This window comes from Mesoplodon bidens (assembly GCF_964165515.1).
Source record: "Mesoplodon bidens genome assembly, chromosome: 3".
Taxonomy (NCBI): Eukaryota; Metazoa; Chordata; class Mammalia; order Artiodactyla; family Ziphiidae; genus Mesoplodon; species Mesoplodon bidens.
In genome coordinates, this window is record NC_138178.1 from 23758081 (window position 1) to 23770827 (window position 12747).

General features: G+C 38.3%; 1 protein-coding gene across 1 annotated transcript in view; it reads left to right on the forward strand.

Moving 5' to 3' along the window:
- Nucleotides 1–12747, forward strand: part of KIN (Kin17 DNA and RNA binding protein) — a 37607-nt gene that overhangs the window by 413 nt on the left and 24447 nt on the right. Inside the window, exons 2-7 of the mRNA XM_081229216.1 lie at nt 3621–3715; nt 5679–5722; nt 5807–5929; nt 6747–6928; nt 9339–9387; nt 10350–10407. Of these exons, the coding sequence (XP_081085342.1) occupies nt 3621–3715; nt 5679–5722; nt 5807–5929; nt 6747–6928; nt 9339–9387; nt 10350–10407 (551 nt within the window). The remainder of the gene's footprint in view (nt 1–3620; nt 3716–5678; nt 5723–5806; nt 5930–6746; nt 6929–9338; nt 9388–10349; nt 10408–12747) is intronic.

Genomic DNA, 12747 nt, shown 5'->3' on the forward strand with positions numbered 1-12747 from the left:
GAAAAGGTTTTGCAGGCCTCGGAGAAGTGACACCACTCAAGTCGTCAAGAAACGGGGGGTGAACAGTACCGAGCCGGACGCCCGGGAGTGACAGTAACAGACGTCTCTGACTTGACGTGGCTCTTAGACATGATCAGGGTGTACACCTCTTTTCGGGATCAGATGAAAAAGGAGAACTAAGTTCTTGCACACTAGTCACCTAACAAGCATTTATCGAGCACCTGCCATGTGCCAGGACCAGGATGTTATTGCGAGTGAGATGTGGCCTCTGGGGTCAGAATCAGAATTAGGAAGCCGACAAGTCACATTGTCTCTGCCTGTTCACTTATCTGAAAAGTGAGAATAGTAAGTGTCCCTACTTGTAAGATTGTTGTGGGTTTTAAATGAGTGAATTATGTGTAAAGTGGCTCAAGGGCTCTTTGAGCAGATCTTGAAAAAACGTTGCTCTGCTATGGAGTTTACACTTTTCCCCATTATTTAGATGGATGATGAAGCACCTGGAAAAATTGAGAGCAGGCTAGTGACAGGATCACGTTTTTCTCTGGAGATTGAATTGGGTAGGAAAGGAAGAACACTGGGCACTTGGAATAATCTAATCCAGTGTTTCTGCAAGTGAGGGATGAGATACTTTAGGTGGGCCTCACGTTGAATAACACTGATACAGTTATTCTCTTTCATTTCTCTTTAGTTCTCTTTACTACTAGTCAAGGTAAAATTCTTACACAGAAAACTAGAGACTAGTACAGGGAACATCCATATATCCACTACCCAGATTTAACGCTTTAAGTTTCACTTAACATTTTAAGTACTTTGCCATGTTTCCTTTTCTCTGAAATATGTAAGGTAAATTACAAGCATCGGGGTATTTCACCTATAAATATTTAAATACGCTCCTCTAAAATATTAGGATATTTTTCTATATAGCCATAATATATGTCATCACACGTAACAAAATTAATAAATATTTCTTCATATCATCTGGTGCATACTCCATAGTCACATTTTCTCAGTTGTTCCCATGAATGCTTTTTAAAACAGTTTGTTTAAAACGGGGAACTATATTCAATATCCTGTGATAAACCATAATGGAAAAGAATATGAAAAAGAATTATATATGTATGTATGTATGTATGTATATATATATAAAAAACTGAATCACTTTGCTGTACAGCAGGAATTAACACAACATTGTAAATCAACTATACCTGAATAAAATAAAGTAAAAACAAAAACAAACAAACAAAAAACCCAGATCTAGTCAAAAGCTATACATTGGATTTGGTTATTTGAACTTTTAAAAAAATAGACCATTTTTTAGAGCAGTTTCAGGTTCACAGCAAAAATGAGCAGAAGGGAGAGACGCAAAAGGGAGGGGATATGGGAACATATGTATATGTATAACTGATTTAATTTGTTATAAAGCAAAAAATAAAAAAATTAAAAATTAAAAAAAAAAATGAGCAGAAGGTACAGAGATTTCTCGTACCCACCCTGCCCTCAACATGTACAGCCTCCCCAACTATCAACCTGGTGCAACAGAATGGTACATTTGTTACAACCAATAACACTACATTGGCACATCATTAGCACCAAAGTCCATAGTTTGTATTAAGGTTCACTCTTGGTGTTGAACATTCTGTGGGTTTGGACAAATCTATAATGACAAATATCCACCATTATAGTATCATACAGAATAGTTTCATTGCCCTAAAAATCTCTGTGGTGTCGGGTGTTAGGACTTTTAATTCTCTCTCAATTCTAAATTTAAAATAGAATTCCCTCCCTTCCCCTCAGTTGTTTCTCTTGACATTGACTTGAAGAGGCCAGGCCAGTAACGATCCTAGAGGATTCCCCCTTTAACAATTAACTTTTCTTGTGGTTGTCGTTCGTCTTCTTTCTCTAACTCTTTTAGTTTTTGTAAACTGGAACTTAGGTCTGAAGGCTTGATTAGGTTCAGGTTAAATATTTGGGAGCAGAATCCTTGATAGGTGACCCTGTGTGTATCACATTGCATCAAATAAGGAAGCCCATGATGTCTGGTAGTGCCAAGAAAATTGAGTACAGTTGACAGCCTGTAAAGTAATGTTGGAAAGTAATATTTTCCCCTTTGCAAGAGCAAGTAACTATGGGGGAACCGGTAACAAATACTAGTGGAGTGTGGAATCGTGCCCATAGCTCCAATTTCCCATCAGCCTTTTACTCATGTGTTTTAACATCTTTGCTTGAGTCACTTATTTCATTAGAAGTTGCAAAGTGGTTATTTTTCTAGTTCTTTTTACATTTATTGTTGACCACCATTCTTTTGTAAAAATGAGCTTTTTCTCATTAACTAGGGTTATTTGGTTATCCTCAAATGTTATCCTAAAATAGAATTCCTCAGGGAAAGAGAAGACACGTTTGATTCTCTCTTTTAATTACTACTTTTCAGAGTATGACACTTGGGGTGATTCTGACCTGTTTGCCCTCACATCTGTTCATTGCCCTTCCCTGCCTGGGGGAGGAGAAGCTGACCCCTACAAGCCCCCTCCCCTGTCTCTGTCTCTAATACCGGAAGATTGAGGGGGGGAAGGTCAGATCTGGAGTATTCCCCTCCTGCCCATCCACTCCCTTGAGTTTCTAGAATTTAATAACATTATTTTGATTTCATCTTACTGATTTATTTGTAATTTATGGAAAGTGGTGCTGGTTTTTCGTTTATGAGACTGATATCAAGTTTCCTTTTAAGATGCAGTTAAGGAAGAGTAATGCATAGGTAGGGCACAGAAGAGGCAAGAATTGTGTAGGCATCTGTGGGAGACTGAAGATTAGGAAACTGCTCTAAGCAAGACTGAGTGTTGAAATCAGGGCAGTGGCAATGGGATTGAGCTGAGGGACTGGGTAAGTTATTAGGACGGCAGAGTAGACGTAGTGCTGAGTGGAGGTGGAGGACTCTGGGATGCTGTCCTTGGTCCTGGCCTGGGTGACGGTACAGGACAGTGCTGTTCACCAAAATGGGGGAGACAGAGGAGAGGCACATTTTTCATTTCTCTTACTAGTGGAGAATCAGGTTCAAATGTTAAGTAGAATAGACACAAAGTCAAAATTTGCATGTTTTTTACAATCATCTGAAGAAGATACAGATTTAGTATGATAAAGTAAGGTTTATGTATAAAATGCAAGTGTATTTTGGGTAATGAGCTAAAGTATAGGAAAGTGAGTGAAAATAGTTTCCTTAATGGAAATTCACTAATGACCCATCTTACTTTGTTATAGTCCTTGAAACGCTTGCATAACACTTGGTATGAAGTAGGTGCCCAATAGGAATTTGTTAAATTGAGTCAAAAAATAAAATCGCTCTTCTGTTACTGTGCCCTGTAATGTTTCTTACTAATGTCTGTTTTCTAAAGCAGTATTTTCCCGTCTCTTTAATCTTCTGGGATTCTTTGATTAGCAGGGTTGCAAAACTCAACTTTATAAAAAATTTTTTTAGAATGATAGGGTGCCTACAGCCAGTGACTTGATTATTTTTTACAATTTATCATCAAAGAGCAGCTTTTTTAGGATTTAATTAAATACTTATATTTAGGGCCTATTATAATGAGCTAAATCAAGATTTAACCACTACCTTTACATTTTTGTAGAATGGCTTTAAGTGTCATTGTATGTCCGAATCTCATCAGAGACAACTACTGCTGGCTTCAGAAAATCCTCAGCAGTTTATGGATTATTTTTCAGAGTAAGTAACTCAAAGCCATCCTTATATCATAAGCTTTATTCAGTTGGACATTTAATAGATGCTTAATATTTGATATATTGGAAGCTCTGTTTATTCCTTACATGTTAATGTGATAGCTGTATTATCTTTGTGCTCAGTTTTTGTTTTGACAGTTTATCATTGTGTGGAATTGTTAAAAAAGTATGTCTCACAAATCAGTCTTTCTTCCATTCACGTCAAACCTATGAAAAACCATCGCTCAGTGTAAAACACTTGTGGCTAAGAGCACAGGTCTGGAGTCAGACTGCTTGTCTTTAAGTCCTTCAAACCCGGGCTTCTCCACTCAGGAGCTGTGTGACTTTGGGTGAACTTATTCAGTTTCTCTGTGCTTTAGTCCCCTCATCTGTAGGTTTTGTATCTTTCAAGTATTGTCTTTCCTTCATATGGGGTTATGCAAAGATTAAATGAGTTAATACTTTGAAAGTGTTTAGAAGAGTGGTCAGTACACGATTAATATTAGCTGTTAATTATTATTATTACAATTAATATTTAGTCTTGCCTCCATCCCTTTCTTTCTTTCCAGGGTTTTAGACCTTTTGGTCTTAAACCCCAAAGACTTTTGTTTATGTGGGTTATAGCTTGTAAATTAGGGATTAAAACTGAGACATTAAAAAAAACTATTCATTTAAAATCACAATATAAGCCTATTACAGTTAAAATAACATTTTTACGTGAAAATTAACTATATTTTCCAGCACACAAAAAAATAAAAGTGGCGTTGTTTTACATTTTTGCAAATCTCTTCAGTGTCTGTCTTCATAGAACACGGTTGTATTCTCACATCTGCTTCTATTCTCTTCTGAAATGTTGCTTGATTGAAATACTTAGAGAAAGTCCAGCTTTTACACAGATGTGTAGTTATCTGTGGGCGGGGGGGAGTATTTTAGTAGCCTTTTCACATAATTTTGGCTATTCTTCTGTGATACTACACTGAAACACAATGGCGTGGTAGTTTCTTAAAGGTTAGTTGCAATGTGGAATCAGAAACCATATAGCAAACCTTCTGTACTCTGTGACATTAGAATCCATGTGATCTTTTACTTTAAGTGGATCTTGTACCCATGCATGGTTTTGTAACATCACACATCAGTCATTCAGAAAATATTGCTTCATTGAGTTACACAGGTATTCTGAAATTCTGAACGGTGATACATTTTATTATGCAATATCCTAAAATTATATTCACTAACGTCAACTCAGTGCTGTCTGAAACATCTTCAGGTATTGAGAAGTATGTCACACTCATGGTGGCAGACACTCGTTTATCCGAATTCACATTTTTTGCTGGAAAGCTCAAATTTTACCATTGGCAACAAATACCGTCAGTTGTTTTTCTTGACCTGACAGGTTCACTTTGTTTGTTTTTGAGAAAATGTCTACCGAGCACTTAATTTGAAATAACTACTGTCTATATGTCTGTCATTTCTCAAATATCAGGTGATGCTTTCATGTCTCTGTGCCAGATGGGAACGGCCTTCTCTTGCTCTTCACCTGTAAACGTCTTGGTCAGAATGTATATCTTTATTCACTATGTTTACCTGTCACTTAACACAGTGTGCTCAGCTCAGAGGGACACATTAAGTGCCAACTTCATGTTTCATTATCAATAGAATGGGATGATTATGCCACATTCAGTAGCACTGAGACTCCATGAAGAATCTCCTCCAAAGATGTGTGGTCACTTTTGCTGTGCCACCTTCACCAAGACAAGAAGTTCCAACTTGACTTTTAACTTTAATTCTTGAAAGCTGTAATCTGTCAGGATTTTTCCCTTGTTCCGTTTTCCAAGGTTCGGAACAGATATTCACGTAGATGTTTTATATATCATGTGCTCACGCAAACTATACGATGGCTTAAATTTCAGGAAGGTGATGCTGTTTGTTTGTAGACATTACCTTAACGCTTTCCCTTCCTGCTTTATTAGGGAATTCCGAAATGACTTCCTAGAACTTCTCAGGAGACGCTTTGGTAAGTATCTTAAGTCTTGTGCCCATAATGACTTTATAATCTCATCATCTGCTCAGGCTCAGCAGTGTCCTAATTTCTTCTTAGGAACCAAGAGGGTTCACAACAACATCGTTTACAATGAGTACATCAGCCACCGAGAACATATCCACATGAACGCCACGCAGTGGGAGACGCTGACAGATTTTACTAAGTGGCTGGGCAGAGAAGGTAAGAGCAAGACATGATGTGAGCAGTTGTTATATGGCTGCACTGCAGGGAGAGAGAGAATGATCATATTTTCTGTGTACATTTATGAAAAAGAGGATGAGTAGGGCAAGTAGAAACTGGTGGAGAGGAGCATCATCTTCCAGGATCGATTTTGTGCGCTGCAGGTGCGTAAGAGCGTCTGGAGTGATTCTTTCAACAGTGCAAAGATGCATCCCTGAAGCATCTGCTCGTTAGGTTAAGGACCAGTACCCGTCCTCTTCCACTTTTCCCCCTACTTTCATTGCACTTTGGGAAACTTTGGTTACCCCTTCTTAAGGCAGTTTTTAAATTTGCTGCCTCTTTTTCCATTTCTAATAGGATGGAAAGTTCAGGAAAAGAACAGGGAAAGACATTTTGTATCAAGGTATTAGTTATTTAGTGTGTTTCTTTATTCCATTTTGGGGAAGATTTCTGCTTGGTTAAGTTAGCAGAATATCCTGTACTCAGTGGATGTTAAGTACTTAGAGACAGTTGAATAATTACTAAGCAAGATAATGCTTTTTTTATGTTTTCCTTGTTTAAATGTGTTGTCTCAACCTAGTCAAAAATCAAAATAATATTTCTTTTCTCTTTAAAGAGATAAAATATTCCAATTAAAGTCTAAATGTCACTAACTGTAAATATGGAAAATTCACGTGCTGTATGAATTTGTGTATCTGAGTGTGTTTGAATGAGTGTATTTGAATGAATGAGTAAATACTGCAGAGAGAGACCACATTTAGATGTACTTTCAGCTTTGATTGTATTCAAAATTATGGTGTCCATTACTTTTTTTAAGGCTTGTGCAAAGTGGACGAAACACCAAAAGGCTGGTATATTCAGTATATAGATAGGGACCCTGAGACGATCCGCCGGCAGCTGGAACTAGAGAAGAAGAAGAAGCAGGACCTTGACGACGAAGAAAAAACTGCCAAATTTATTCAAGAACAAGTGAGAAGAGGTCTGGAGGGGAGAGAGCAGGTGGGCATCATCAAGAGAGGCAATAGACAAAGGTCTGAAGAAGCAAAATCGCTTGTTTGTTTAAGCCTTGAACGAGTTTTGTAGGAGAAAGAGCACAGCCAGGTATCAAAGTCCAGGCTGTGGAGTTGAGACAAACCTGGGTCCATTCCTGACTTACTGACTTCACAAGTTTGTGTAATTATGGAATCTTCTAAACCTCAGTTTCCTCATCTCTAAAATAGAGTCAGTAGCTAGTGGCAAAGACATAAACAGCGTTTCAACTGATTATAATTAATGCAGTGCTGGGGATGAACACAGTGTGTGAGCACACAGAGGGCTGGCACTTGCTCCAGCCTGGGGAGGACCTAGAATATTTGGAGGTAGATACATCCCCTAGGCTTAGGAGTCTTGAGGAATTAATGGGTAAAATCCAGGTAGATGGGGAAGGGGAAGCATGATAAAGTTGGTTCAGGTGTTAGAATAACTAGATCAAGGCATTTATTTCAACAGACATTTATTGATCACCTCCTGTGTGCCAGGCGTTCTAGGCACTGGGGATACAGCCAGTGGTCAAAAGATAAAAATCCCTGCCCTCAAGGAGCTTACATACTAGAAGTTGTGTGTGAGCAGGAAAATACAGCCTAGTGTGTATGTGAAACTACTAGCCATTTAGTATTTTTAAAAACTTTTTATTGTGGTGTAGCACACATGAAGTAAAGTGGATGATGTGCATTAATCTTAAGGTTACAGCTCGATGAACTTTCACATATGTATGTGTCTTTAGATGGATGGATGGATGGATCAATAGATAGGTAGTCCATGTAGCCACCACTCAGATCAAGGTATGGAACATTTCTAGTATCCTAGAAGGTTCCCTCATGCCCATTCCCAAATAATATTCCTTGTCCTCTAAGAAGAAAGCACTGTTCTGATATACTATTGATTGTTGGTTTAGTCTGCCCTTGAACTTCGTAGGAGTGGAATCATCCAGTTTGTTCTCTCTGTGTCTGGCTTCCTTAGCTCACCATAATGTTCCGTATGCGTAGTTCGTCTACATCCTTTCCTATCAGTGCTTCACACTTTTTTTTTGACTGATGTATTTCATTTTACGAATAAAATACAATTTATGTATCCGTTCTCCTGTTGAGAAGCCTGTAACTTGTTTCCAGTGTTTAGCTATTATGAGTACAGCTGCTCTGATCATTGTGGAGCACATGTTGTATGAGCCGTTGAGTACAGAGTGATGCAGGAAGTAGCAGGCGATGAGAATTAAGACATCAGTGAGAATCACTTTGTGAATCAACTTTTGTACCATGTTGATTGAACTCTTTGATAAGTGAGAGAGTGAGTGTGTGTTACGTTTCTTACATTAGCATGCATATTGTCACACAATCTTTTAGGAGTTTTCTACATTAAATTAAAACAGGAACGGTGTTTAAACTGCTGTATATGTGAAATTTAAACTCCTTAAGACTGAAAGCTTTTTATTCTCTTGCTTTTTAAAAATTTAAATCTTCATTTTCAATAGAGAAAAAATTATAACTTCCTATCGTGGAAATCACAAAGGATTCACACCTTGTACTGAGGAAAGAGGTTTACTTTTTGGAATAACATTATTGCTCTGTAACATTTTAGCTTAATATTGCTAAAACCTTCAAGTTAATTGTACTTTTCAGGTGTAAACAGTATCTTTACCCAAAAAAGCAGGGGAAATTCTGTTGATCAGTGCTTCCTCATTCTACATTTAAACATATCAGTTTTTTCAGAGTAAGATCATGTTCTTTTGTGTTCCTTTGTGAAATCCTATATGGACATTACCTAACAAAATATTTTAGCTAGATCTCAAGGTCATCCTTCTTATTTATCAGTAGTAACAACAATTAACATTTATCAAACACTACAGCAGGCACTATGCTAAGTGTTTTATTTATATTATCCTAATTAACCCTTACCATAACTCTAAATATGTAGGTTATCCCTACTTTAAAGATGTAATGACTGAGCCTTCAGGGAGATGATGAGATTGACCGAGATGACAAGGCTCATAGGTGGCAGAGGAGGATTTTATACACAGTCGTCTTCGAGTTAGTCTTAGACCCTTGCTCATTACACTAAAACATACTACAAAAGAGAAAGATTTTGCTGTTTAAAGTAATCCTCTAGCTGAGATTCCTAGAGTTTATTGCTTTATGTTGTTGTTTCCTGCTTAAATTGTAATAGAAATAAAAATGTAGGTAAACTTCTACAGTTTGGTACAGAAAAGCTACTTTTTCCCCCATAGAATAATTCTTTATTGGAGAATATTTGCAATACATATAATTTCTTAATTAGTATCTTAACCATTTTTGGTAGCAAGTCATAATTAAGGACTATTGAATATTGATGGTAAACGCAGTTGTGAACCAAACCTTCAAACTTTTGTTTTTTAAAGGAAGTCCCTGTTTTTACGGAATTAAGCAGAGAAAATGATGAAGAAAAAGGTAGTTTTACTTTTCTTTCTTCCTTTTTTAGTATGGATGCTTTTGTATTGGCCCTGCCAAAAACTAGCGACATGTTTGGGAGCAAGAGGTGTTATCTGTCTGGATTATTCTCATCAGTAAAATGAAAAGGTGATAACAATGAATTGGATGGAATGCCCTCAGCAACAAGTAACCAGACTGAGTAAAATGAGCCTAAACAATAAGGAACTACCTTGCCATGCCAAGAGTCCCAGAGGTAGGATGGTTCCAGATGCCACACTATCAGCAGCTGGACACAGGTGGCTGCCAGCAGTCCAGCCGTCATATGCAGACCCAGCATATTGTCCAGAAGAAGACAGAGAGCATCTCTGTCCTTTGGAGTCCCCTGTGAGCAAGGAAACTTTTCCTAGAAGACCTTCTTCCCAGCAGCAGACTTCCTTTTGAATGTCATTGATCAGACTGTATCACATGTCCACCTCAAAAACAGTCACTTGGAAAGGGAGTGGAATTATTTTGATTGGTTTAGACCAAAGAGCCTTACTCATCACCTCCCACAGGTCCCACCCCCTAGTCCCATCGCCTTGGGCATTAGGTTTTCAGCATTTGGATTTGGGAGGGGACACAAACCTTCAGACCATAGCATCCTCCAAGCCATACGTGAGGGGTATGGACACCCAAACAAAATTGGATTCCTGTTACCAAGGAGAGAGGGGCAGTGGAGTGGGGAAGTGGCCAAGGCTGTCTGCTACATCATATGATGGTCTTTCCCAGCTCTGTAAGCATCAGTCCCGTATATTTTACAGGAGTTTATGATCTCTGGGTAGGAGCATTCCAGCTCTCATGTATTCAAAATGTCCATGAATTTCTACGTAGCTGCATTGTGATATTTATTATAATTTGTATTATAATTTTGTTTTATTATATCTGATGTTTTATTATAATTTTCCTGAAATACATATGGAATACCAATTCTTTTCTTCCAGTTACATTTAATTTGAATAAAGGAGCGTGTAGTTCGGGAGGAGCATCTTCCAAATCAAGGTGAGCTATGTGAACAGGTATCTTAGAACCTGAAAATTTTGATGAAATGTTGATTACTACATTTTAAAAGGTGCAGTACTGTGAATTATTTTTTTTTTCTGGTTGTTATTTTCATCTCTTTTTCCTTTTTGTTTAATGATTGTTTTATTTTCTTAGGAACTGGTTTTTCTCTTATTTGCCTATGATGAGCTGATTCTATCTTTTAAGGAAAAGCTCATTTTCATTAAATGCTTCACATGGTAAACATTAACTTCTCCCTGAAAGCTTCTCCACTTCAAGGTTCTTTCTGTGCTACGGCAATACTATTCAGTGTTCTGTCATAGCCCACTATCGAGTTTGTTGGCTGGAGTACACACTTGTTGTGTTACCTGCTCTATTATGATTTTCTGAGAACAGAGACTAACTTATTCAACTATCTCCTTAGCACCTGGTAGAATATAAGTGCATTAGTAGACACTCAGTAATAATTGCCTTCCCTTCTAGATGGTGTGGTACTGAGCAAGACTTGGCCAGCCTTTTCTATAAAGAGCCACATAGTAAATATTTTAGACTTTGTTGGCCATGTGTCTTTGTCATCACTTAACTCTGCTCTCAGAGTGAGGATGCAGCCATAGATGATACGTAAGTGAATGAGCTTGGCTGTGTTCCAATAAAATCTTATTTATAAAAACAGGCAGCAGACTGGATCTGGCCCTCAACTGCAATTTTTCAAGCCCTGGTATGGCACATAGTCAGGTATTTCTACGTACTTTTCATGTTCTCTTCTCTTGCAGTTCTCATATATTCTTTCACCAAATATCTGTGCATACTTGTGATGTGCAGTGCATGCAGTTTGGTTATGGAGGTGAAAGATAACTCAGACAGGATATTCAGAAGGGCACTGTATATTCAGTATCTACTGGAATTTAGTTTTAAGCTGGGTGATTTGCTGTTTTACTTAATATTCTACATGGTGCTTATTTAACCTAACTCAGTTTTTTGTTTCTGCGAGTTTTTTTTTTCTTTTTTTTGGTTTACAGGCTAATGGTTATTTGCATGGCTAAGTAAGTGTCTAGGAGAATTGAGGGAGACGGGCAGTCTGAGTCAGCAGTGCCTAACTGCTTCGGGATGACTTGCCAGCTGTCTTAACTTTGATCAAAGTGTTTCAGTAGTAACATCTGTATTAGCTATCATGAAGAAATTGGTGAATTGGGTTCTATATATGATATATTTGAAAAGAAAATTTCTTTTCAAAATATTGCTGTGATATGACCAGGAAGACAGGCTGGAGTATATCTTAACACATGCCATATAGTTTTGGACCCTTATGTGTTTCTATTTTCCTTTATTATTTGTTATTCCTAAGTGTAGATGAATGTTGAGATTGGTCCCACTGGGCCTCAAATTGATCGCCCTTATGTTAGTTTTCTATGGCTGCTGTAACAAGTTACCACAAACTAGGTGGCTTGAAACAGCAGAAATTGATTCTGTCTCTGGAGGCCAGAGTTCTGAAATCAGTATCCTTGAGCCAAAATCAACGTGTCTGCAGGCCTGTGCTCCCCCCAGAGTCTCTGGGGAGAATCTGTTCCTCACCTCTTCCGGCTTCTGATGGCTGCAGGCATTCCTGGGCTTTGGGTTGCATATCTGCTCTATCTTCACATCACCTTCCCCTCTGTGTGTCATCCCCCTCTGCTTCCCTCTTTTTTTAAATTTATTTTTTAATTTTATTTTTTTTATGTGTGTATTTATTTATTCGGTTGTGTTGGGTCTTCGTTGCTGCATGTGGGCTTTCTCTAGTTGCATCAAGCGGGGGCTACTCTTCGTTGCAGTGCCCGGTCTTCTCATTGTAGTGGTTTCTCTTGTTGCGAAGCTCAGGCTTTAGGCGCGCGGGCTTCAGTAGTTGTGGCTCGCGGGCTCTAGAGCGCAGGCTCAGTAGTTCTGGCGCACGGGCTTATTTGCTCCACAGCATGTGGGATCTTCCTGGACCAGGGATCGAACCCATGTCCCCTGCTTTGGCAGGCGGATTCTTAACCACTGTGCCACCAGGGAAGTCCCTGCTTCCCTCTTAAAGGATGCATGTGGTTGCAGTTAGAGCCCACCCAGATAATCCAGAACAATCTCATTTCAGAATCTTTAACTTAATCCCATTTGCAAAGACCCTTTTTCCAAATAAGGTAACATTTGTAGGTTCCAAGGATGAAGACCTGATAGCTCTGGGGGTCTGCTATTCAGCCTATTACATCCCTACGCCAAACTGTGATTTTGTTAGTAAAAACATTAGTTTTATTTGACCAAGTTCTGTGACTTCAGTCTCAACTGTCTATAATAATGTGAAAATAGTGTCGCAGATAATACAATGGA